The sequence below is a fragment of the Salmo trutta genome, chromosome 33 (genome assembly GCF_901001165.1).
Source record: "Salmo trutta chromosome 33, fSalTru1.1, whole genome shotgun sequence".
NCBI classification, from domain to species: Eukaryota; Metazoa; Chordata; class Actinopteri; order Salmoniformes; family Salmonidae; genus Salmo; species Salmo trutta.
In genome coordinates, this window is record NC_042989.1 from 984,689 (window position 1) to 1,011,995 (window position 27,307).

At 42.7% G+C, this 27,307-nt stretch overlaps 1 protein-coding gene and 1 long non-coding RNA gene across 5 annotated transcripts; one reads left to right on the plus strand and one right to left on the minus strand.

Annotated features, from left to right (window-relative positions):
* Positions 1–7,028, plus strand: LOC115172196 (uncharacterized). Its single transcript, XR_003871401.1, has 3 exons — positions 1–156; positions 339–451; positions 6,862–7,028. It is a non-coding gene; the product is annotated as an uncharacterized LOC115172196 (long non-coding RNA).
* On the minus strand, positions 3,975–26,703 carry LOC115172195 (RNA transcription, translation and transport factor protein-like). 4 transcript variants are annotated; one of them, XM_029729359.1, is made up of 9 exons: positions 26,539–26,703; positions 25,851–25,975; positions 24,791–24,890; positions 24,096–24,173; positions 17,531–17,619; positions 17,216–17,284; positions 16,546–16,594; positions 16,223–16,306; positions 3,975–4,603 (listed from the first exon to the last, which is right to left on the minus strand). In XM_029729359.1, the coding sequence occupies exons 1-9, from the start codon at positions 26,597–26,599 to the stop codon at positions 4,449–4,451; spliced, it is 810 nt and encodes a 269-aa protein (XP_029585219.1). In that variant the 5' UTR covers positions 26,600–26,703; the 3' UTR covers positions 3,975–4,448. The 4 variants fall into 4 exon arrangements, with proteins under 4 accessions (XP_029585219.1, XP_029585218.1, XP_029585222.1 ...); XM_029729358.1 differs by having other exon boundaries at positions 24,096–24,182; XM_029729362.1 differs by lacking the exon at positions 16,223–16,306.
* Positions 26,704–27,307: the final 604 nt, after the last annotated feature.

The window sequence follows — 27,307 nt, forward strand, 5'->3', positions numbered from 1 at the left end:
TCAAATACACACCCTCTCTTTCTCGCTCTCAGGGACCAAGCGTTTGGAGTGCATTGCGTCTGATGGGACGGGTAGAAGGGTGATCCACAGCAACTTGAACTACCCCTTCAGTATGGTGTTTTATGCCATCCACTTCTACTTCAAAGACTGGAGGAGGTAAGACAGGGACACATCTGGTTACAAATAGAATTTGTTTTCTGTCAGATACTTAAGCTGCATTTGAGGTTGCTGGGTGCAACGGAACCAAGATCATAGTCCCAAAAAGTGCAAACCCTGTAAATTATGTTCAGTGTGATGGTAGTTGAGTTGATTTGTTTTTTTCTCTGTGGTGTTTATAGGGACGGAGTCATTGCTCTGAATCGGGACAGCAGCCAGTTCACAGACGAGTACCTACCTGACCAGAGGTCTCACCTGTACGGCATCACCATAGCAACCACCCACTGTCTATAAGGTAATACTGTACATCTTTCTAGCGTCCTGTCCAGGGGGTGAACTTGTACATCAAGCGGCCTCACTCTACAGAAACATCATTATCCACGCACACAAACTAATCTTGACTCATGTTTGGTGACGTTCCAGGTTCTTTTTTGCAGTCGTGCTACGCATCTCAGAAGTTTTCTATATGAATTGGTAACAAGACACTTCCTTAGACGTTGTGAGATCTAATCATCTGTTGAGCGTGCCTGCAAAAAAAGCCAATCTGGAATGCCGTCAATATTACCCTTAACCCTCACATGGGAGTGATAGCAATAGCATTCACTGTCGCCAGTGGTTTTGGTGGAAATAAATCAGATGAACTCTCCAACTTGAATTGGACTGTATGGCTTATGTGAGAGAGAAATTATGTATTCACCTTATTTGTTGGCAATGTAACAATTATTTACTTAACGAACAGTAAGATATTTCTGTCCTGCTAATGCTGTGTTTTATGGTCTCCACTCTAGCACCTGTTGTTGAGGACATGGGTTCTACTAGAGATAGCTTGAAGCTGACAATTGATTTGTGTTGGTGATAAAAACCTAAAAGCTAGCAGTCTATAGGCAGAGAGCTTGGAAGAGTTAAGAACAATGCCTCATTGTCTCATCTTCCTGGCATCTGGGAAAGTAAGTAAAATACCATCCTGTGTAGATAACCAAGGTGGCTTATGGGAAGGTTAGAAATGACTGACTATGCATCTTCAATAAAGGCTAGACTCTCAGCCTAACGGTCTCATTATTGCAATAATTAATCGATATTAAATAAAGATGATTGTTTGAAGAAATGACCAAGTCTCTCTCAGTACTGAATTTCCACGACACATGACTTTTGAGGGTGATGTAGGATAAAAGCAGTCTGTGTAGCCTGAAAGGCTATTTTCTTTTGCAGATTTAGCTTGTGCGAAAGCAGGGAGCCTCAATACAGTGCATTCGGAAAGTATTCAGACCCCTTCCCCTTACTCTAAAATTGATTTAAAAAAATGTAATCTAGACAATACCTCAATGACAAAGCGAAAACAGGTTTAGAAACATTTGCAAATACCTTACTTACATAAGTATTCAGACCCTTTGCGATGAGACTCGAAATTGAGCTCAGGTGCATCGTGTTTCAATTGATCATCCTTGTGATGTTTCTACAACTTGATTGGAGTCCACCTGTGGTAAATTCAATTGATTGGACATGATTTGGAAAGGCACACACCTGTCTATAAGGTCCCACAGTTGACAGTGCACGTCAAAAAAACAAGCCATGAGGTTGAAGGAATTGTCCGTAGAACTCCAAGACAGGAATGTGTCGAGGCACAGATCTGGGGAAGAGTACCAAAGCATTTCTGCAGCATTGAAGGTCCCAAAGAACACAGTGGCCTCCATCATAGTAAATGGAAGAAGTTTGGAACCACCAAGACTCTTCCTGGAACTGAGCAATCAGGGGAGAAGGGCCTTGGTCAGGGAGATGTACCCAATGGTCACACTGACAGAATTCCTCTGTGGAGACTGGAGAACCTTCTAGAAGGACAACCATATCTGCAGCACTCCACCAATCAGGCCTTCATGGTAGTGGCCATACGGAATACACTCCTCAGTAAAAAAGGCACATGACGGCCTGCTTGGAGTTTGCCAAAAGGCACCTAAAGACTCTCAGACCATGAGAAACAACATTCTCTGGTCTGATGAAACCAAGATTGAACTCTTTGGCCTGAATGCCAAGTGTCACATCTGGAAGAAACCTGGCACCATCCCTACGGTGAAGCATGGTGATGGTAGCATCATGCTGTGGGGATGTTATTCAGCGGCAGGGACTGGGAAACTAGTCAGGATCGAGGGAAAAATGAACGGAGTAAAGTACAGAAAGATCCTTGATGAAAACCTGCTCCAGAGCGCTCAGGACCTCAGACTGGGGCGAAGGTTCACCTTCCAACAGGACAACGCAGGGGTGGCTTCGGGAGTCTCTCTGAATGTCCTTGAGTGGCACAGCCAGAGCCCGGACTTGAACCCGATGGAACATCTCTGGAGAAATCTGACAGAGCCCGAGAGGATCTGCAGAGAATGGGAGACTCCCCAAATCCTGTGCCAAGCTTGTAACGTCATACAAGGCTGTAATCGCTGCCAAAGGTGCTTCAAGAAAGTACTGAGTAAAAGGTCTAAATACTTATGTAAATGTAATATTCCAGTTTTTGATTTTTAATACATTTCTAAAAACCTGTTTTTGCTTTGTCATTATGGGGTGTTGTGTAGATTTGAGGGGGAAAAAACTATTTAATCCATTTTAGAATAAGGTTGTAACATAACACAATGTGGAAAAGGTCAAGGGGTAGGAATACTTTCTGAATGCATTGTACTGGGGGCCATACTTAATTTTGATGTTACGTATCAGAGCGGACACCTGCAACAAACAAAAAGACGCCAAATGACCGAGGCTGTGCATACAACCTGTGAACTAGCAAGTTCCTCAAGTAGAAGGCAACTGCTGCCAAATCACTGTACTAAAGACCCAGGTGACGAAATGTGACCGGTCTTCGCCGAGACATCAAAGCACTTCAAAGCCATAGAAACCTCGTGGCAAGAGCCCTATGAGCTCAGTCTTGCATTATATGATTGGACAAAGCCATTGATCACGTGGTACCATTCATTCCTATATGAAGACTCAATAGAGCATTGAAGAAAAATGCAGTCAGTTAAGATGGCGTCTCACGGAGACATGCGCAGTTTGAGCAACTCCAGGAAATTAGGTTGCAGGCTAGCTCAGTGTTGCCCCATCTCATTGAGTAACTCAAGTTCAAGGCTGACTGGGATACTGCAGGCTGCCATTAGCAACTAAATTATCCTCCGTGTGCGCATATTTTTTGATAATCGATTCAAGGACATACAGCTGGTGTATTAGAAGCAATTATTGGTACCAGAATTGTCCTTGATTTTTGACCTCTAAAGATTTCCATTCACGATAATGGGGATCCTGTTTTCTGCTAACAATGTCTTCAGTCCCGCAGTTGGCCTTGAATTTCGGTGGCTTCAATGAGAGGGGGCAGTCATTCTCCCCTGGTATTTATGGAGGTCAAAGATAACACGTTTGGAAAGTAATGTTTGTTCTGTGACAGATGATAGCCGAGTGTGGTGTAGTTGTCAAGGATGTTCACTGTCCTGTGACCTAATGTAGTTATCTGATGCAGGGAGACTAATGATAGAGGATCGTTTTATGGTGCTATTTCGGGCGAGTCTTGAAGTGCTTTCCCCTGTGAGAACCCTTCTGTCAGACTTCTACAGAGGCGTCGAATGAAGGACACTTGCGACAAAGCAAGGATTTCACCAACCACCAACAAAGTACATTTCCAAACATCAACTGTGACTTCCCTCCCCCGCAAATAAAGTTTTGTAAATTTGTTTTACCTCATTTCATACTTTGGCTTTCTATAAAAAAATAATAAATAAAACTAGATCTTTGACCCTTAAGTCCAGTTATACCTGTCCATGTGTATTGAATGAACACACAGCAATGCAGTATTTGAGTATTCTGTGCACTAATCGTTTTGTATTTCACCACATGGTCGCCAAATATTTGTTCTACCAGTTTTTTAATCCTTTATCTTTCCTAAGATGTAATTCCTGACATTCAATCTCCAACTCAAGGGTAATTTCTGCACAGAATCTGATAGCACTTCCCATTTCTTATGAACACAAACCAAAGTTTCTTTCCCCCCCAATGTATTTCATACATTCTCATTCCAACACTCATGCCACAAATGCATTTCTTTCTCAAAAACAAAAAAACTAGTCCATTTCATTCCAACCGTCCCAAATCCTTCACAAAAAATTAAAAAATAAACTCAAAAGGCTTAGTCCTAGTTGTTGGGGGACTAAAATAAAATAAGGACAAGGTCTTGGACCAATATCCATGTATAGTTTGTGTGGTACTTCTTTTTCACAGACTGTATGTTGGGGGTTAAAGGCAGAGGTGAAGGGGTCAGGCAGGCCAGGTCATCTGCCAACCTTGCCCAGGCGGTGGTCTGTCTTCGGGTCTGCGATTACGGCCTGGACGGCTACGATGGCCTCATTGATCCGGGTCTGCAGGTCTCGTAGTTCCTCGATGTGGAGCAGACGTAGGATCTGAGCCGCTTCGTTCAGGGTGGCGTCTGCAGAGAAAGGAGGCACACACCGTTAGAAGCCATGTTCCAGAGGAAGCATCAGATTATGCTCAGTCGGTGATCAGCGACTGAGGCCACAGTTATGTAGGACCACATGTATGAAGTAGGATGCATGTAATTGTGCTTTTGTTTCCCCCATGATATCTTCTACCAAAATAAGGGGTTTAATAAAGCCATATTGCATCTTTGTAGTGATCCATCAAAACACTTCCATACATCCTTCTCAAGAAGGCACAACCGCTGACATAGCCTGATATGTTGACATGACAGGCCACTTCAAACAAAGTGGTTCGGGGGGAAATGACACACTAGTGGTTCCTCAATTAAAAGTTGACATTATGCCTTCAGGATTTAGAGGTCATTTGTGGTTTAGTGCGTTACCCTGCGTCACTGCTTCCATTGCTCCAGACCACCGCAAGTGGGAGTTAGAGCACTGATTATGCTTTTGGGTCCCAAAGCTTAATGTGTCTCTACCTGACAATGAACGGGCGATATAAACTGATAATTGTGCATGACTTCAAAATTGAATTTCAATTAACTGAATGATGAGGATGAAGGTGATTGAATTTAGAACAATAGTGTAAGAATTGATATTCCTCTGTCCTGCACACACACCTGAAAAAAAATACACTTTTGTTTCTATTTGGTCAGAAGAAGCTGTAACTGCAATGTAGCATATTGCTTACTGAAACTGTTGTTACACTAAGGTTTTTATTCTAAGAAAAACGAAAATGTTCAGTTATATTCCATGATATTCTTAAGAAATGTGTTGACTGAATATAAGCAAGTGATGTCTGCTAAATAATCAAGTTGATGGCGCAGTCAGAGCCTCGGCACCTACATAAAGCTGAGTGACTCACTCATTTCATTCATGGCTTTGGATCAAAATAAACAAGTACCAACATTCTTTCCGATAGTCTTTAATAAAGAAATGTTTTGGATATCTTGACCTGGACACCATGTATTATGGTCTCTAAAAGGAAAAATATTACCAGTCTCTTGCGCATGTCATTTTCCAGATTTGCCCTAATGAAAAATGCCCCATAGATATTAATTTATAATCCTCCAATCCTCTAAATGTAACTATTGGCGGAGAGCCATATAGATTGCAAAATAGTTGGGAAGAGATTTGCGATGGCACATAGTTTATGAATTGACGCAATTTCCCGTGTCACCCACACGCACTTTAAACATTTGGATAATAAAGCATTTAAAGGCTGACATTGGTTGATTTTATGCATTCATGAATTAAATCGCTTTAGCTGACATGTTGCGGTTCATCTAATGAAGGTGCACATGGGCCTATTTATATAATGAATAAGAATTCGGAGGGCTGAAATTATTAAATATTAAAACATTAGACCCATCACTAAAGGCATCAGTCATACAAAAATTATACTTAAATCCGGACTGGTTTTGCAGCACGCAGATTTCAGATTGCCTTTGCCGATCGCTCATCAACCATCAGTGAGTTGATGGCTTGAATAGTCTCGCTGGATGGTAGATGCTGTATTTTTGGTTGATTGCCAGGCGGCATTGGCAGAGAGCGACCTGTTTAAATTGTATGAGCAAAAAACATTCCATTTTATTTGGAATGGCAAGCCAGGCAAAATTAAAAGGGCCTATTGTCTCACCCCATGTTCAAGAACGGCCTTTTCCACTTTTTTCAGATTACAACTGCTCACTTTCGGTTATTTGAAAACAATCTCCAAAATATTGTTATTTTTTAAACAAGGACTTCAAAATGAGATCGTGAACTCTGCAAACAACGTTTCCAGTCCGAGAATGGTAAACGACTAATTCATCCATCCACCCATTATGGGACTATTAGCAGGACAATAGACTCTTGACAAGGAGGAGGGTCGGGGGAGAATTGTATCGTTACGGATTAAATGTTTTCAGTTGATCCCAAACAAGTTCGATCGGGTTTAAATCAGGAGAACTACATGTATATTTTTAGATATACTGCAGGTCTACCATAGGTGTTTAGATCTTTTATTTAACCTTTATTTTACTACTTACTCTGCTGGCGTCTGGACCCAGTTTATGCCCTCATTTGCAATGCAAACCCAGGTGGCAGAGGACTTGAAAATGAGCCGGAGCTGAGAGGATCACCAAAACTAAAGAGTTATATCGGTTTCAGTGCATTTTCTTTAAAAAATAAATTATATAGCCTATCAATGTGTAGGCATATTGTGTAATAAAATCGATAATTGTGTACTAAAAATGTGAATGTGTTTTTGCAGAGCATACAACGATGCCGACAACCATTCGTTGAAATCAGTGGACAAAGGGCAGGACAAAGGGCCACACCGAAAAAACTCATGACTCACCAACTAGGATGGATCCCGAGGCAAATTTGGCTTCTTCATCAACATCTTTATGCTTTCGTCAATAAAATAATGATAAAAAAGTACTCTCACCAGCTTTGATCCATGTCTGGGCCTGAAGGACGCAAAGTTATTTGTTTGTCAGACGAATCATTGGGTCGAAACTACAGAACAGTGCAAAACAAGAGAACACACATGGTTAATGTTCTGAAAAACATTATTTTTATGTCATGGCTCCCGAGTGGCGCAGCGGTCTAAGGCACTGCATCTCAGTGCAATTGGCATCACTACAGTCCCTAGTTCGAATCCAGGGTGTATCACAGCCGGCCGTGATAGGGAGTCCCATAGAGCGGCTCACAATTGGCCCAGCGTCGTCCGGGTTTGGCTGTCATTGTAAATAAGAGTTTGTTCTTAACTGACATGCCTCGTTACAGTGGCTATTCATCCCCCTTCACGTTTTTTCTATTTTCTTGCATTACAACCTGTAATTTAAATAGATTTTTATTTGGATTTCATGTAACGGACATACACAAAATAGTCCAAATTGGTGAAGTGAAATAAAAGCTTGTTTCAATTTTTTTTAAACAATTAAAAAACAGAAAAGTGGTGCATGCATATGTATTCACCCCCTAAATAAGATCTGGTGCAACCAATTACCTTCATAAGTCACAATTAGTTAAAGTCCACCTGTGTGCAATCTAAGGGTCACATGATCTGTCTCAGGATCTCAGTATATATACACACCTGCTCTGAAAGGCCCCAGAGTCTGCAACACCACTAAGCAAAGTTTTGTTTACCAGTTGCTAAGCAGTTGCTAGGGACTCTTTTGGAAGAAGCTAGCTAGCTAACGAAGAATAACAAAGAATATCTAGTTAACAGAAGAAAAGAAAGAGAAAATCAGGACAGAAGAAAAAGGATATCAAAGTGAAACAGTTCTCTAAAGACACAAGAGACAATAATACAAGAAACAACACTTCTGTAGCTTGTCAACTATGTGTCTGTCTATCCCTGTTCTCTCCCCTATGCACAGGCCATACAAACGCTTCACACCGCGTGGCCGCTGCCACTCTAACCTGGTGGTCCCAGCGCGCACGACCCACGTGGAGTTCCAGGTCTCCGGCAGCCTCTGGAACTGCCGGTCTGCAGCCAACAAGGCTGAGTTCATCTCAGCCTATGCTACCCTCCAGTCCCTAGACTTCCTGGCGCTGACGGAAACATGGATTACCACAGATAACACTGCTACTCCTACTGCTCTCTCCTCGTCTGCCCACGTATTCTCGCATACCCCTAGAGCATCGAGCCAGCGGGGTGGTGGCACTGGAATCCTCATCTCTCCCAAGTGGACATTCTCTCTTTCTCCCCTGACCCATCTGTCTATCTCCTCATTTGAATTCCATGCTGTCACAGTTACCAGCCCTTTCAAGCTTAACATCCATATCATTTATCGCCCTCCAGGTTCCCTTGGAGAGTTCATCAATGAGCTTGACGCCTTGATAAGTTCCTTTCCTGAGGATGGCTCACCTCTCACAGTTCTGGGTGACTTTAACCTCCCCACGTCTACCTTTGACTCATTCCTCTCTGCCTCCTTCTTTCCACTCCTCTCCTCTTTTGACCTCACCCTCTCACCTTCCCCCCCTACTCACAAGGCAGGCAATACGCTTGACCTCATGTTTACTAGATGCTGTTCTTCCACTAATCTCATTGCAACTCCCCTCCAAATCTCCGACCCCTACCTTGTATCCTTTTCCCTCTCGCTCTCATCCAACACTTCTCACTCTGCCCCTACTCGGATGGTATTGCGCCGTCCCAACCTTCGCTCTCTCTCTCCCGCTACTCTCTCCTCTTCCATCCTATCATCTCTTCCCTCTGCTCAAACCTTCTCCAACCTATCTCCTGATTCTGCCTCCTCAACCCTCCTCTCCTCCCTTCCTGCATCCTTTGATTTTCTCTGTCCCCTATCCTCCAGGCCGGCTCGGGCCTCCCCTCCTGCTCCGTGGCTCGACGACTCACTGCGAGCTCACAGAACAGGGCTCCGGGCAGCCGAGCGGAAATGGAGGAAAACTCGCCTCCCTGCAGACCTGGCATCCTTTCACTCCCTCCTCTCTACATTCTCCTCTTCTGTCTCTGCTGCTAAAGCCACTTTCTACCACTCTAAAATCCAAGCATCTGCCTCTAACCCTAGGAAGCTCTTTGCTACCTTCTCCTCCCTCCTGAATCCTCCCCCCCCCTCCTCCCTCTCTGCGGATGACTTCGTCAACCATTTTGAAAAGAAGGTTGACGATATCCGATCCTCGTTTGCTAAGTCAAACGACACCGCTGGTCCTGCTCACACTGCCCTACCCTGTGCTTTGACCTCTTTCTCTCCTCTCTCTCCAGATGAAATCTCACGTCTTATGACTCCGGCGCGGCCCACGCTTGGATTGCGTCCTACCTGACAGGTCGCTCCTACCAGGTGGCGTGGCAAGAATCTGTCTCCGCACCACGCGCTCTCACCACTGGTGTCCCCCAGGGCTCTGTTCTAGGCCCTCTCCTATTCTCGCTATACACCAAGTCACTTGGCTCTGTCATATCCTCACATGGTCTCTCCTATCATTGCTATGCAGACGACACACAATTAATCTTCTCCTTTCCCCCTTCTGATAACCAGGCGGCGAATCGCATCTCTGCATGTCTGGCAGACATATCAGTGTGGATGACGGATCACCACCTCAAGCTGAATCTCGGCAAGACGGAGCTGCTCTTCCTCCCGGGGAAGGACTGCCCGTTCCATGATCTCGCCATCACGGTTGACAACTCCCTTGTGTCCTCCTCCCAGAGTGCTAAGAACCTTGGCGTGATCCTGGACAACACCCTGTCGTTCTCCACTAACATCAAGGCGGTGACCCGATCCTGTCGGTTCATGCTCTACAACATTCGCAGAGTACGACCCTGCCTCACACAGGAAGCGACGCAGGTCCTAATCCAGGCACTTGTCATCTCCCGTCTGGATTACTGCAACTCGCTTTTGGCTGGGCTTCCTGCCTGTGCCATTAAACCCCTACAACTCATCCAGAACGCCGCAGCCCGTCTGGTGTTCAACCTTCCCAAGTTCTCTCACGTCACCCCGCTCCTCCGCTCTCTCCACTGGCTTCCAGTTGAAGCTCGCATCCGCTACAAGACCATGGTGCTTGTCTACGGAGCTGTGAGGAGAACGGCACCTCCATACCTTCAGGCTCTGATCAGGCCCTACACCCAAACAAGGGCACTGCGTTCATCCACCTCTGGCCTGCTGGCCCCCCTACCTCTGAGGAAGCACGGTTCCCGCTCAGCCCAGTCCAAACTGTTCGCTGCTCTGGCACCCCAATGGTGGAACAAGCTCCCTCACGACGCCAGGACAGCGGAGTCAATCACCACCTTCCGGAGACACCTGAAACCCCACCTCTTTAAGGAATACCTGGGATAGGATAAAGTAATCCTTCTAACCCCCCCCACCCCCTAAACGATTTAGATGCACTATTGTAAAGTGGTTGTTCCACTGGATATCATAAGGTGAATGCACCAATTTGTAAGTCGCTCTGGATAAGAGCGTCTGCTAAATGACTTAAATGTAAATGCAAAGGGCACCACCAAGCAAGCGGCACCATGAAGACCATGGAACGCTCCAAACAGGTCACGGACAAAGTTGTGGAGAAGTACAGATCAGGGTTGGGTTATAAAAAAATATCAGAAACTTTGAACATCCCACGGAGCACCATTAAATCCATTATTAAAAAATTTAAAGAATATGGCACCACAACAAACCTCCCAAGAGAGGGCTGCCCACCAAAACTCACAGACCAGGCAAGGAGGGCATTAATCAATCAGAGAGGTAACAAAGAACCCAAAGATAACCCTGCAGGAGCTGCAAAGCTCCACAGTGGAGAATCTGTCCATAGGACCACTTTAAGCCGTACACTCCACAGAGCTGAGCTTTACGGAAGTGTCCAGAAAAAAGCCATTGCTTAAAGAACAAAAATAAGCAAACGTGTTTGGTGTTCGCCAAAAGGCATGTGGGAGACTCCCAAAAGAAGGTACTCTGGTCAGATGAGACTAAAATTGAGCTTTTTGGTCATCAAGGAAAACGCTATGTCTGGCGCAAACCCAACACCTCATCACCCCGAGAATACAATCCCCATAGTGAAGCATGGTGGTGGCAGCATCATGCTGTGCAGATGTTTTTCATCAGTAGGGACTGGGAAACTGGTCAGAATTGAAGGAATGATGGATCGCTCTAAATACAGGGAAATTCTTGAGGGAAACCTGTTTGTCTTCCAGAGATTTGAGAATGCAACCGAGGTTCACCTTCCAGCAGGACAATGACCCTAGGCATACTGCTAAAGCAACACTTGAGTGGTTTAAGGGGAAACATTTAAATGTCGTGGAATGGCCTAGTCAAGGCCCAAACCTCATTCCAATTGAGAATCTGTGGTATGACCTACAGATTGCCGTACACCAACAGAACCCATCCAACTTGAAGAAGCTAGAGCAGTTTTGCCTTGAAGAATAGGCAAAAATCCAAGTGGCTAGATGCGCCAAGCTTATAGAGACATACCCCAAGAGACTTGCAGCTGTAATTGCTGCAAAAGGTGTCTCTACAAAGTATTGACTTCGGGGGGAGAATAGCTATGCACGCTCAAGTTCTGTTTTTTGTGTCTTATTTCTTGTTTGTTATACAATAATAATTATTTTGCATCTTGAAAGTGGTAGGCATGTTGTCTAAATCAAATGATACAAACCCCCCTCAAAAAAATATATTTTAATTCCAGGTTGTAAGACAACAAAATAGGAAAAATGCCAAGGGGGTGAATACCTTCGCAAGACACCGAAAATAAAAGGTTCAATAAAATTAAATAAAAATAATCGCTTTAGCCGACATGTTGCGGTTCATCTAATGAAGGATTGACTCGATCTATAAGCCCAGGACAATTGTAAAACGGGCAATAAGATACACTACAAGAAAGGGAACACATATATAACCGTAGAAAACGATTGCAGGTCGGAGGGCCATCTAACAAGTGCAGATCGAGGGCCATCAAGCGAAACAGACCAATGAAGCACGGTCAAACAGTGGGAGTATCAATGACTGAGGACTGGGTAGGGGGCCCACGCCCGCTTCTCCCTTCCCTCAGAGCAGGGTTCTGTGCCGGGAGGGTTGTTTCATTTCTCGCCCGAGTTCGGACCCCTGCATCTCATGTCGCCTGGGTTGCACCCGACCGGCTCCATCCCCCCTTTCCCCGTTAGGCACGGCCGCATGGCGCACCCCCAATATCAAGGTGCACAAGGTCCTATTTATATAATGAACATGAATTCAGAGGAAAGAAATTATCAAATATTAAAGCATTAGACCTCTCACCAAAGGCGTCAGTCATACAAAAGTTATACTTAAATCCGAACTGGTTGGAGATAAGAGTACATATTTTTACATTTTACATTTTAGTCATTTAGCAGACGCTCTTATCCAGAGCGACTTACAGTAGTGAATACATACATTTCATGCATTTCTTTTTTTGCCCCCCGTGGGAATCGAACCCACAACCCGGGCGTTGCACACACCATGCTGGCGTTGCAAACACCGTGCTCTACCAACTGTACGGCCATGAAGGCTAGATCTTTTTTCAAGCTGTTCAAACATTCATAGATGACCAGCAGGGTCAAATAATATAAACAGTGCTTATAGGGGGGGGGCAACCGGTCAGCACCTTAGGAGTAAAATGTCGGTTGTCTTTTCATAGCCGAGCATTCAGAGGTCAAGACAGCGTGTGAATGAGTAAGAGAGAAAAAGAGGATCGAAAATCGAACTCATGGAATATAGCAATAAGAATGTCAGTTTAATGCAGATCACCTCCCATTATCCTTCTCAGAATTAAGAATTGTGTGTTCAATTATTTGTGACATTGTAGCCGCGTGTGGTCAACTATTTCAGCACCGTTTCGTGCTGCTCTGCAACAAGCATGGTCTCGATAAATCAATTCGATTTTTATTTTCACTGAATCTCTGTTTTGGTATTGGTTAGACTACAAAGAGGGTGTGGAAATGTTAGTATTGTAGCCTACTCCCGACCAATCACGTTGTACAGCGCCATATTTTTCTAACGTTTCATTTTTCTTGGAATAGAAACACCATAATATTAAGCAAATTAAGCTAAATTTCTTAACATCAATCCCATATACTATGTTCTTACAAAAAAGGTTTTAAATTCTCTAGTACAGCCAATATTAACCTCTCTAGGGTAGGGGGCAGTATTTGCACGGCCGGATAAAAAAAACGTACCGGATTTACTCTGGTTATTACTACTGCCCAGAAACTAGAATATGCATATAATTATTGGCTTTGGATAGAAAACACCCTAAAGTTTCTAAAACTGTTTGAATGGTGTCTGAGTATAACAGAACTCATATGCAGGCAAAAACCTGAGAAGATTCCTTACAGGAAGTGGCCTGTCTGACCATTTCTTGGGCTTCTACACTCTCTTTATTGAAAACTGAGGATCTCTGCTGTAACGTGACACTTCCTACGGCTCCCATAGGCTCTCAGAAGGCGGCAAACCGGTGAATGATGTCTTTGGAGCCCCTGGCTGAAAAACATTAGCGCATTTGGATAGTGGTCGATCAGAGGACAATGAGACTGAGGCGCGTGCACGAGGCGACACCATGTTTTTATTTTCTCTGTCTTTGAACATAAACAGGGTTTCCCGGTTGGAATATTATCGCTTTTTTACGAGAAAAATCGCATAAAAATTGATTTTAAACAGCGGTTGACATGCTTCGAAGTACGGTAATGGAATATTTAGACATTTTTTGTCACGAAACGCGTCGGGCGCGTCACCCTTCGTATAGTGTCTTGAACGCACGAACAAAACAGAGGATATTTGAACATAACTATGGATTATTTTGAACCAAACCAACATTTGTTATTGAAGTAGAAGTCTTGGGAGTGCATTCTGACGAAGAACAGCAAAGGTAATCAAATTTTCTAATAGTAAATCAGAGTTTGGTGAGGGCCAAACTTGGTGGGGTTCAAAATAGCTAGCCATGATGGCTGGGCTATCTACTCAGAATATTGCAAAATGTGCTATTGCCGAAAAGCTATTTTAAAATCGGACATAGCGATTGCATAAAGGAGTTCTGTATCTATAATTCTGTTTTTTGTGAACGTTTATCGTGAGTAATTTAGTAAATTCACCGGAAGTGTTCGATGGGAATGCTAGTTCTGAACGTCACATGCTAATGTAAAAAGCTGTTTTTTGATATAAATATGAACTTGATTGAACAAAACATGCATGTATTGTATAACATAATGTCCTAGGGGTGTCATCTGATGAAGATCATCAAAGGTTAGTGATGCATTTAGCTGTGGTTTGGGTTTATGTGACATTATATGCTAGCTTGAAAAATGGGTGTCTGATTATTTCTGGCTGGGTACTCTGCTGACATAATCTAATGTTTTGCTTTCGTTGTAAAGCCTTTTGGAAATCGGACAGTGTGGTTAGATTAACGATAGTCTTGTCTCTAAAATGGTGTAAAATAGTCATATGTTTGAGAAATTGAAGTAATAGCATTTCTAAGGTATTTGAATAACGCGCCACGGGATTCCACTGGCTGTTGAGTAGGTGGGACGATTTCGTCCCACATACCCTAGAGAGGTTAAAGACTGTCAAATGCTTCTCAAAGATGCCCTCTGGTGGTCAAATTAGCACTAACTAGCATTAATGCAACAATGGCTGACACTTAACTTCTTTGGGGTAGGGGGCAGTATTTTCGAGTCCGGATGAAAAGCGCGTCTAGTGTAAACTGTCTGCTACTCAGGCCCAAAAGCAAGAATATGCATATTAGATTTGGATAGAAAACACTCTGAAGTTTCTAAAACTGTTTGAATGATGTCTGTGAGTATAACAGAACTCATATGGCAGGCGAAAACCTGAGAAAAATCCAACCAGGAAGTGGGAAATCTGAGGTTTGTAGTTTTTCAACTGATTGCCTATCCAATATACAGTGTCTGTGGGGTCATATTGCACTTCCTAAAGCTTCCACTAGATGTCAACAGTCTTTAGAATGTTGTTTCAGGCTTCTACTGTGAATGGGGAGAGAATAAGAGCTATTGGAATCAGGTGTCTGACAGCGTGCGTGCGGCCGTGAGAGCCAACTCAGTTCCTTTTCATTTCTGAAGACAAAGGAATTGTCCGGTTGGAATATTATTGTAGATTTATGATAAAAACATCTTAAAGATTGATTCTATACATCGTTTGACATGTTTCTACAAACTGTAATGCAACTTTTTTGACTTTTCGTCTGGACTTCTGCATTTGGAATAGTGAACTGAACGTGCGAACAAAAAGGAGGTATTTGGACATAAATATGGACTTTATCGAAACAAAACAAACATTTATTGTGGAACTGGAATTCCTGGGAGTGCATTCCGATGAAGATCAAAGGTAAGTGAATATTTATGCTATTTCTGACTTCTGTTGACTCCACAACATGGCGGGTATCTGTATGGCTTGTTTTGGTGACTGAGCGCTGTACTCAGATTATTGCAAGGTGTGCTTTCGCCGTAAAGCTTTTTTGAAATCTGACACAGCGGTTGCATTAAGGAGAAGTTTCTTTAATTCTATGCATAACAGTTGTATATTTTATCAACGTTTATGATGAGTATTTCTGTAAGTTGATGAGCTCATTCACCAGTAGTTTTGGAGGCAAAACATTTCTGAACATTACATGCCAATGTAAAATGGGTTTTTGGATATAAATATGAACTTTATCGAGCAAAACATACATGTATTGTGTAACATTGAGTCCTGGGAGTGTCATCTGAAGAAGATCGTCAAAGGTTAGTGATTAATTTTAGCTGTATTTCTGGTTTTGTGACGCCTCTCCTTGCTTGGAAAATGGCTGTGTGGTTTTTCTTGTCTAGGTGCTGTCCTAACATAATCTAATGGTATGCTTTCGCCGTAAAGCCCTTTTTTTTTTTTTTTTTTTTTTTAATCGGACACTGTGGTTGGATTAACGAAAAGTTTATCTTTAAAATGGTGTATAATACTTGTATGTGTGAGAGATTTGAATTATGAGATTTTTGTTGTTTTGAATTTGGCGCTCTGCTATTTCACTGGCTGTTGGCGAGTGTGGTATGTGGTATACGCTAGCATCCCACATACCCCAGAGAGGTTAAATAATGTGCCACAGAATTCTGCGGCAGCCCGCAAGGTGTGCTGCAACTTTTACAGGAAGAACCACTGTAGTCTCCACAATGACACGTTCCATGCCTTGTTTCCTTTGCGCAGATTTGTCTCCAACTGGTCTGGAACAGATCTTGACACAATGTGATGGCCATACCCCCCCAAGCAATCCTACAGAGTATTACATCACCAGTACAGTCAAGATAAATGCCATGTCTATCATATCAATAGGACAGCATGTTTGGAGACAATTTAGATGATTATAATTGCCTTGGGCACAAGAAGATGGGAGAATTAAGTGTTTAAAAAGGTAATTTAGTCAAAGTCCATTTATGAGGAAATTAAGGATGCACATTGTTTAAAAATGAGTTTGTGTGCATTACTTCAAAAACTCGACTGCGAGCACTCACCTCCGGTATCAAAGCCGAGGATGTGCTTGTCCAAGGCCACAGGGAGACCCTTGAGGAGACAAGGCAAAAACAGGAAGAAATACATCACGGCAATAAAAACCAAATCGGGACACATTAAGTGCCAATATACTGTATGTCCGGCCGCTTAAAATACCATAACCACCTAGACTCCCCCCAGACCACTGCACACAGGCCATACCTATCATACTGTGGGGCCGTATGTATCAAGCATATCAGAGTAGGAGTGCTGATCTAGGATCAGGTCCACGTTCGATCATATTCATCGCGATTCAAAAAGCAAAACGGATCCTGAATCAGTACTCAGATGCTTGATACATACGAGCCCTGAGCAGTAACTTGTGCTGAGAGTTCCCATGTATTATCATGTCAGATTGAGAGAATAGAAGTGTCAGACTTGGGATAAAATTACATTTGTTTTCTTTCAAATACACTCTGCGCTTAATTGAGCTTTCCCAGTGCAAAACCTGTCCATCTGGCACACCAGGCAGGCTCAATTCAACGTAAATGAAAACAAATACTGTTTGGACCAAGGTCTGAAATATTGTGGGTACTCTTTTGGATCACATTTCAAAAGAACGCATTTTGATGAAGCCTAAATGTGTAGGTGGATCTCCGTCAGTCAAAGACTCAATCTTCAAAAGTAAATCACCTCTTTAGACTGGCTGGCCTTAGCTATGGCTTCTGGGGTCAGCCTCTCTTGGATAAGGATCCTTATAGCCTGTTTGACAAGGGAAATGACCACACCATTGTTATCAAATCTGAAATCAGCACAGGTTCGTCATTTATACCCTGTTCATAAGAAATGAGTAAGACCCTTTTCAAAGTAAAGTGCCGATCTGAACTGTACGGACTCAGATATTTTGGGTGAGTAACCAGGACCATGCACTACAGCTAGGCTTGGCTCAGTAGTGTGAAAAGGATATTAGTATGTCTGATATGGGGCTCGGTTGCCGCTGGTTCTCACCTTCAGCATGACTAGGTAGTCGTCGTGACGCTGGATCTTCAGCAGGCTAGCAAGGCCTAAGACACCAGCCTTGAAGTCTGGGTTGCTGCCTTGAGGAGCACACACACTTATTGTCAACACAACATGGAGGTTGTTGACTCAGTTACATTCATGAAGTCAGCTGGAGTCACAACTGTCCCCGTTGGTGCGATTCTGTATGTGTGCGCGTGGTGTGTAATATATATATATATATATATATATATATAAATTACACACACACGTCAAAAGTTCGTACACACGTACTCATTCAAGGGTTTTTATTTATTTTAACTATTTTCTACATTGTAGACAGCATCAAAACTACGAAATAAGGTATGTCGGGTCATTGTCCTGTTGAAAAACAAAATGATAGTCCCACTAAGTGCAAACCAGATGGGATGGAGTATCGCTGCAGAATGCTGTGGTAGCCATGCTGGTTAAGTGAGCCTTGAATTCTAAATAAATCACTGACAGTGTCACCAGCAAAGCACCTAGGGTTGCAAAGGGTCGGAAATGTTCCTGTAAACTTCTGGAAATTTTCCATGGGAAGTTAAGCCTGGGAATTTTGCTTAAATTCATTAAAAAAAAAAGTTAGCTAATAACAGTGAATCTTTTTTTGTGATATATACATAATTCTAGGTCTTGTGGCATATCCTAAATTCAACAGAATTGAACCCCTCTGCATGCACAGTGCATTCTTCCATCTCATTTACAGCTGATTCTCAAGATCTTGCACACTAATGAGACGCTATTGAGCCCACACTACTACACTGTCTGAGCCAAGGACTACAGTTGAAGTTGGAAGTTTACATACACTTAGGTTAGAGTCATAAAACTAATTTTTCAACCACTCCACAAATTTCTTGTTAACAAACTATAGTTTGGGCAAGTCGGTTAGGACATCTACTTTGTGCATGACAAGTCATTTTTCCAACAATTGTTTACAGACAGATTATTTCACTTATTCACAATTCCAGTGGGTCAGAAGTTTACATACACTAAGTTGGCTGTGCCTTTAAACTTACAGAAATTACAGAAAATGATGTCATGGCTTTAGAAGCTTCTGATAGGCTAATTGACACCATTTGAGTCAATTGGAGGTGTACCTGTGGATGTATTTCAAGGCCTACTTTCAAACTCAGTGCCTCTTTGCTTGACATCATGGGAAAAATCAAAAGAAATCAGCCAAGACCTCAGAAACAAAATTTTAGACCTCCACAAGTCTGGTTCATCCTTGGGAGCAATTTCCAAATGCCTGAAGGTACCACGTTCATCTGTACAAACAATAGTACGCAAGTCTAAACACCATGGGACCACGCAGCCATCATACCTCTCAGGAAGGAGACGCGTTCTGTCTCCTAGAGATGAACGTACTTTGGTGCGAAAAGTGCAAATACATCCCAGAACAGCAGCAAAAGACCTTTTGAAGTTGCTGAAGGAAACCGGTACAAAAGTATCTATATCTACAGTAAAACGCGTCCTATATCGACATAACCTGAAAGGCTGCTCAGCAAGGAAGAAGCCACTGCTCCAAAGCCGCCATAAAAAAGCCAGACTACGGTTTGTACTGCACATGGGGACAAAGATCATACTTTTTGGAGAAATTTCCTCTGGTCTGATGAAACAAAAATAACTGTTTGGCCATAATGACCATCGTCATGCTTTGGAGGAAAAAGGGGGAGGCTTGCAAGCCGAAGAACACCATCCCAACCGTGAAGCACGGGGGTGGCAGCATCATGTTGTGGGGGTGCTTTGCTACAGGAGGGACTGGTGCACTTCACAAAATAGATGGCATCATTAGCAAGGAAAATTGTGTGGATATATTGAACCAACATTTCAAGACACCAGTCAGGAAGTTGGGTCTTCCAAATGGACAATGACCCCAAGCATATTTGGCTTAAGGACAACAAAGTCAAGGTATTGGAGTGGCCATCACAAAGCCTTGACCTCAATCCTATAGAAAATTTGTGGGCAGAACTGAAAAAGCGTGTGCGAGCAAGGAGGCCTAAAAAACTGACTCAGTTACACCAGCTCTGTCAGGAGGAATGGGTCAAAATTCCCTCAACTTATTGTGGGAAGCTTGTGGGAAGGCTACCCAAAACGTTTGACCCACATTAAACAATTTAAAGGCAATTCAACCAAATACTAATTGAGTGTATGTAAACTTCTGACCCACTGGGAATGTGTTGAAAGAAATAAAAGCTGGGAAAAAAAATCACTCTACTATTATTCTGATATTTCACATTCTTAAAATAAAGTGGTGATCCTAACAGACCTAAAACATGGAATTTTTACTAGGATGAAATGTCAGGAATTGTGTAACACTGAGTTTAAATGTATTTGGCTAAGGTGTAAGTTAAATGCAAACTAACTGTACATGCTTTCTGGTAATTTTTTATTACAATGAATGTATTTTATGTGACATACATAATTTTTTGTTAACTAGTAAATAGTAGCCTTTAGCAAAGTGTGTTTAAATCATTTCTAACTTGTTAACAATTTCTGCTAGTTAATTTTTGCTACCATGTGATTTTAGCTTGCTTAAGCCTGCTAACTGAGGAGTGTTAATTCACCTGTTTCATTTTAAAACATTTATCTTAGAAAGGAGTGGTTTAATCTAACTGCTTAACTATTTATCTGTACATGGAATTGCATTAGTTTTTTCTCAAATGTTTTCCTAATCTTTACAGGAAAATGCCACAGGCACTATCTGTAGAAGGAAAAGCTGTGTACATTTGCAAATACTGTGTCCAATCATCATGTGTCAAGAATGCAACAAAGATGAAGAATCATCTGACCAAGTGCATAAAGTTTCCTCAGCGCTCACAACAAGCAACCTCTGACAAGTCCCTCTACTTCTATTCGAGGTGAAAATGATAAATCTGACACCTTATCAATAGCAACAGATCATGGTCCTCCTGGAATCATTTGTTTTTTTGACTCAATGAAGGGACGAAGTCAGAGGAATGCTGATGAATGTCTTGCTAGAGTTGTGTATACAACTGGTTCACCTCTGATGCTCACAGGCAATGTGTATTGGAAGAGATTTCTGAATGTTCTTCGCCCAGCTTACACCTCTCCAACCAGACATGCTTTATCTACTCATTTGGTTGGATGAAGAGTTCAACAGAGTTCAAGTGAAGGTCAAGCAAATCATAGAGAAAGCAGACTGTATTGCAATCATCTCTGATGGGTGGTCGAATGTTCGAGGGCAAGGAATAATTAACTACATCTCCAGCCTTCAACCAGTATTCTACAAGAGCACAGACACAGACACACCGGTCTCTACATTGCAGATGAGCTGAAGGCAGTCAATGACCTTGGACCACAGAAGGTATTTGCACCGGTGACAGACAATGCTGCGAACATGAAAGCGGCTTGGTCTAAAGTGGAGGAGTCCTCACATCACACCCATTGGCTGTGCTGCTCATGCATTGAATCTGCTCCTCAAGGACATCATGGCACTGAAAACAATGGATACACTCTACAAGAGAGCCAAGGAAATGGTTAGGTAGGTGAAGGGTCATGAAGTTATAGCAGCAATCTACTTCGCCAAGCTAAGTGAGAAGAAGCTTGAAGCTGCACAGCAACACCCGTTAGGGTGGTGTCATCATGTGTGACAGTCTCCTGGAGGGTAAAGAGTCTCTCCAAGAAATGGCCATATCACAGTCTGCCGATATGGACAGCCCCATCAAGAGGATCCTCCTGGATGATGTATTTTGGAAGAGAGTGGTAAGCAGCCTGAAACCTATAGCAGTAGCCATTGCACGGATTGAGGGAGACAATGCCATCCTGTCTGATGTTCAGACTCTGCTTGAGGATGTAAGAGAAGAAATACGTACTGCCCTGCCCACTTCACTGTTGCTCCAAGCAGAGGAAACTGCAGTTCTAAAATGCACCCAAAAGCGTTTAGACTTCTGCCTGAAGCCCATAGACGCCGCAGCATACATGTTGGACCCCAAGTATGCTGGCAAGAGCATCCTGTCTGGTGCAGAGATCAACAAGGCCTATGGTGTCATCACTACCGTGTCTTGCCACCTTGGCCCGGATGAGGGCAAGGTTCTTGGCAGTCTGGCGAAGTACACTTCCAAGCAAGGGCTTTGGGATGGATATGCAATATGGCAGTCATGCCAACATATCTCATCAGCCACCTGGTGGAAGAGACTTCGTGGATCTGAGGCTCTTTCCCCTATTGCCTCCATCATCCTCCAAATCCCACCAACATCAGCCACCTCAGAGAGCAACTGGTACTTGTTTGGGAACACCCACACCAAAGCATGCAACAGGCTGTCCAATACAAGGATTGCAAAATTGGTGGACATCCGAGCAAATTTGAGGCTTTTTCAGCCTGACAACGCACCATCCTCAACAAGGTTGGAAAGTGACAGTGAAGATGAGGCCTCAGAGTCTGATGTTCAGGAGGTGGACATTGAGAAGGTCCAGGGAGAAGACATGGAAGCCTGAGAGGAAGACAACCAAAGCTTTAATTTCTAGACTATCATTTTACAAATGTATGTTGTTGTTCAGTGAAATCATCCCATGTGAAGTCAACTCATTTAATTAAAGTTCAATTCGTAACTAAATTGTTTGGTTTTTTTCTATTGGAAGGATTTAATCATTTTCAATTATGTCTACTTATGATAAGGTAAAAGGTATATGTTTCTGTCTCCATATAATATGGTAAATATATCCAATTCAAAAAAATAATTTACATTTAAATTGTATTAATATAAATTTCCATATATTTCCGTTAATTCCCATGGAAAGTTTCCACCTCTGAATATTCCCCAAAATGTGCAACCCACATCACCTCCATGCTTCACGGTGGGAACCACACATGCGGAGATCGTCCGTTCACCTACTCCACGTCTTACAAAGACACGGCGGTTGGAACCAAAAATCTCAAATTTGGACTCAGACCAAAGGACAGATTTCCATCGGTCTAATGACCATCGCTCGTGTTTCTTGGCCCAAGCAAGTCTTCTTACTATTGGTGTCCTTTAGTAGTGGCTTATTTTTAGCAATTCGACCATGAAGGCCTGATTTACGCAGTCTCCTCTGAACAGTTGATGTTGAGATGTGTCTGTTGCTTGAACTCTGAGAAGCATTTATTTGGGCTGCAATCTGAGGTGCAGTTAACTCTAATTAACTTTTCCTCTGCAGCAGAGGTAACTCTGGGTCTTCCTTTCCTGTGGCGGTCCTCATGAGAGCCAGTTTCCTCACAATTTTCCAGATTGACTGACCGTCATGTCTTAAAGTAATGATGGACTGTCGTTTCCATTTGCTTATTTGAGCTGTTCTTGCCATAATGTGGACTTGGTATTTTACCAAATAGGGCTATCTTCTGTATACCACCCCTACAACTGATTGGCTCAAACACATTAAGGAAAGAAATTCCACAAATATACTTTTAACAAGGCACACCTGTTAATTGAAATGCATTCCAGGTGACAAGCTCATGAAGCTGGTTGATAGAATGCCAAGAGTGTAAAAAGCTGTCATCAAGGCAAAGGGTGGCTACTTTGAACACTCAAATATAACATTTTGATTTGTTTAACACATTTTTGGTTACTACATGATTCCATATGTGTTATTTCATAGTTTTGATGTCTTCACTATTATTCTACAATGTAGAAAATATAAAAAATAGAGTAACTCTTGAATGTGTAGGTGTGTCCAAACTTTTGACTGGTACCACACACACACACATTACATTACATATATACATACAAACTACTGTTCAAAAGTTGAGTAACTTAGAAATGTCCTTGTTTCTGAAAGAAAATCACATTTTTTGTCCATTAAAATAACAAAATTGATCAGAAACACAGTGCAGTGTAGACATTGTTAATGTTGTAAATGACTATTGTACAACATTAACAATGTAATGGAATATCTACATAGGCCCATTATCAGCAACCATCACTCCTGTGTTCCAATGGCACGTTGTGTTAGCTAATCCAAGTTTATCATTTTAAAAGGCTAATTGATCATTAGAAAACCCTTTTGCAATTAAGTTAGCACAGCTGAAAACTGCTGTTCTGATTAAAGAAGCAATACAACTGCATTCTACAGACTAGTTGAGTATCTGGAGCATCAGCATTTGAGGGTTCGATTACAGGCTCAAAATGGCCAGAAACAAGTAATTTTCTTCTGAAACTCATTAGTCTATTCTTGTTCTGAGAAATGAAGGCTATTCCATGCGAGAAATTGCCAAGAAACTGAAGATCTCGTACAACGCTGTGTACTACTGCCTTCACAGAACAGCGCAAACTGGCACTAACCAGAATAGAAAGAGGAGTGGGAAGCCCTGATGCACAACTGAGCAAGAGGACAAGTACATTAGAGTGTCTAATAAGTCTGGTGGTCTGGCCCAGACACGGTTGAGCTAACCCACTTTAGTACTACGTTGTTCACTGGTTTCTACAATCAAACGATTCTATCACAGAACATCAGGGACAGAGAAAGGAGTAAAGAGGATGAGAGAGGAGTAGAGGTAAGGGGAGAGAGGGGATAGACATTTAGAGGAAGGAGTGGTTATGCTCACTGTCCAGATGGATGAGGGGATCTGAGGGTTTCTCCGCCTCGGTGGCTGTGGCTTGGGGGCAATTCTTGTACTTCTCAACTGGGGAGCCAGTAGGACACACAACATCCAGACAGTGACCACTTAGTCCATGCCCCCCACTAACAAAGACTTGCTTTAGTAGTGTATAAGCTCATATTTAATATTCCTGAACAATGACAATACAGTGTATGGCAAGAGAGGGTGGAACCACAACTAGATTATCCCCTATGGTAGAACAGCCCAAGATGCCACTGTTAAGACAATGCTGCCATCTAGTGGCTAAAGAACGCATGATCACCACCATCCCCACAACAATACTTTACAGTACAGCCCTCAAACTCAACTCAGGACCTCGAAGCCAGTTCCACTGCCTTAAAAAAATAAAATAAAAAAAACGTTGGGACTGATTTAGACCTGGCACACCAGGTGGATGCAATTAATTATCAGGTAGAACAGAAAACTAGCAGGCTCTGGACCTCATTGGGTAAGAGTTGAATACCCCTGCTACACGGTATCTCCAAGTAAAGGTTGGTTGAAAATGTACTGTATTGTCATCTTCAATGGACTACAATAGTTAAAGTAGTAATATGCCACAACAAGTAGCCCAAGTACACACAATGGGCACCAAATCATATGGTAACATTTTTTTCAATAAAGCAAAAGAGAAAATACTGTACCATTGTCCCCATATTCCAACCGAACGGCTAGACCCAGCAACCAGTCCACTGACTCCTGTCTCTCTTCGACAGTGAATGGGCAATTCACATCTTGAAGATACTGCATAAGAAACAGAGTCAGGCTCATGTTCCGTAGGGAGAAAACTTGCCCCAGTGTGCCCTCCTGAATAGGTGTACCGTGTATACGAGGTGCCTGAGATCATAGCTGTGATACACTCTTCTTCAGTGGTTCACATCCATCGGAATGTTGTTACTAGCTGTCCCCTGGTAGCTCTTTTTTTCAGAGCACTTGGGCCCAGGGGTGTATTCATCAGCGCACACCGTAGAAAAATGTTATGCACTGGAAAAACTAAAACAAGCGCTGACAGGGGCTATGTCTCAATAGTCTTTCCTCGTCCCATCCTCCCCTTGCCTCTCTCTCAAAAATGTCAGTTGGAAGCGAGGATTCGGGGACAGAGGGCGCTTCCCGGTCAGGGAACAGGGATGGTAACTTCACAACCCCAATGGAGGTTATCCAATGAAGAAGAGAGCATCACAGCTATGGAGACCAGTGATGAGGGTGGTAAATCGGCTTACTATGAGCATTTAAGAATTTTTAGGCCTACTGACTGATCTTGGGGCACGTTGAACAGGACACAACGTTTTGGAATGTTCAGATAGATGTAGGCTAATGTAGAACACACACACCTCTCCAACATTTCGAACAACTAATTATTGTCAGTTCTATTCATGGTATTTCGATCTGCAACATTCGACAACTGAACTGGCTTGAATGTTTTGCTCATGATGTAAACAGTTAGGGAAGGGGCTGAGAGAACACATTGATAATTGATATGGTGATAAAGTGGGAAAAGAGCCCCACCATGGTTCAGTAAGGAGAAAATGTTGTAACACATGGAGATACTACATAAACTTCTCCAATATGAAAGGACACAGATACATCGCAAAACTTATTGCTACAGGGCACCCTACTGAACACAATCCATGTCGTGTTACTTGGATGTAATATGACCCAAGGGTTGATTCCAGTATAGTAACTGTAACTAGCCTTGCTGCTCACCTGCTCAAAGGACTTGGGCCATCCCGAGCTGGGGATATTCCTCAGGTTGCCCCGGTCTTCAATTTTGTAGTGTCTGATTTTCTGGTCCTCCAGCCACACAATGAAATTCCTGAACTCTGTCTCATCTGTGCAAAACAGAATATTAGCTAAGTCAGTGACATAGTTAGATGCACTCTGCAAAGCTAACTGACCTGCACAAATGTGCCAGTGGTAGTAGATTTTCCTTTAATATGAAATTATAGTTTGTATATACAACCGGCTGAAATGCACATACGACTAGTCACAATACAGAGAAACAAGGCATAGATACGGTATCAATTTCCGATGCCACCCCTAACCTAGTTACGTTCTCGGCCTCCACTGCCTGTTTGGCACTGTTAGTAAGCTCCCAAAAAGCTAGGTAATTAGCTAACGTTACCTGAGCTAACGCACAAAAGTACAAAACCTGACCACCTAATACGAATCACAGGTTAATCATTTGTAATGACATAAACCCAGCCAATATAAACAAAGTATATTACAGGTTACATATTACAGGTGTGGCTGTATTGAAATGTATTAGACGGAGTAAGAGCTTGTTAGTTAAAAGGTAGATGCTAACTAACATATTTGAGCATGGCCATGGCTAGCTCTGAAAATGCACGTCATTCATTAGCAGATAACTCGTTTATCGTGCTTTTGTAGCTACCTTTACAGTCAAACCCAGAGGGGTTATGGTAATCCAACGCTGTCAGTTTCCTTCGAAACATGTTGACAAGTTGTTCTAGCTAGCTTTATAACTAACGTTAGAGAAACTTTTAGCGAGACACCTCTTCTACTGTGGCTAAACCTGCAGACTTCTTCTTCTGTGGGGTTTAACGGCGATTGGCATCAAGTGTTTATGGTGCATTACCGCCACCAACTGTACAGGGGTAAAACAATAAAGAAAAGGCGGTGGGGTTGCTTAATCCACACAAACTAAAACATATTCCATACCCCCACGGGCTCCCGGGTATAAGATGGTGGTACTGCTTGTGCCAGTAGCTCAAGTAAATCCTTTGCCGTAAAATGGAACCGCTCTGCTGCATCCTGGAAGGATATTGACCTCATTCCGTCAGTAGAGGATGCCTGGTTATTCTTTAAAAGTGCTTTCCTCACCATCTTAAATAAGCATGCCCCATTCAAAAAATGTAGAACCAGGAACAGATATAGCCCTTGGTTCTCTCCAGACTTGACTGCCCTTGACCAGCACAAAAACATCCTGTGGCGCACTACATTAGCATCGAATAGACCCCGCGATATGCAACTTTTCACAGAAGTTAGGAACCAATATACACAGGGAGTTAGGAAAGCTAAGGCTAGCTTTTTCAAACAGAAATTTGCATCCTGTAGCACAAACTCCCAAAAGTTTTAAGACACTGTAAAGTCCATGGAGAATAAGAGCACCTCCTCCCAGCTGCCCGCTGCACTGAGGCTAA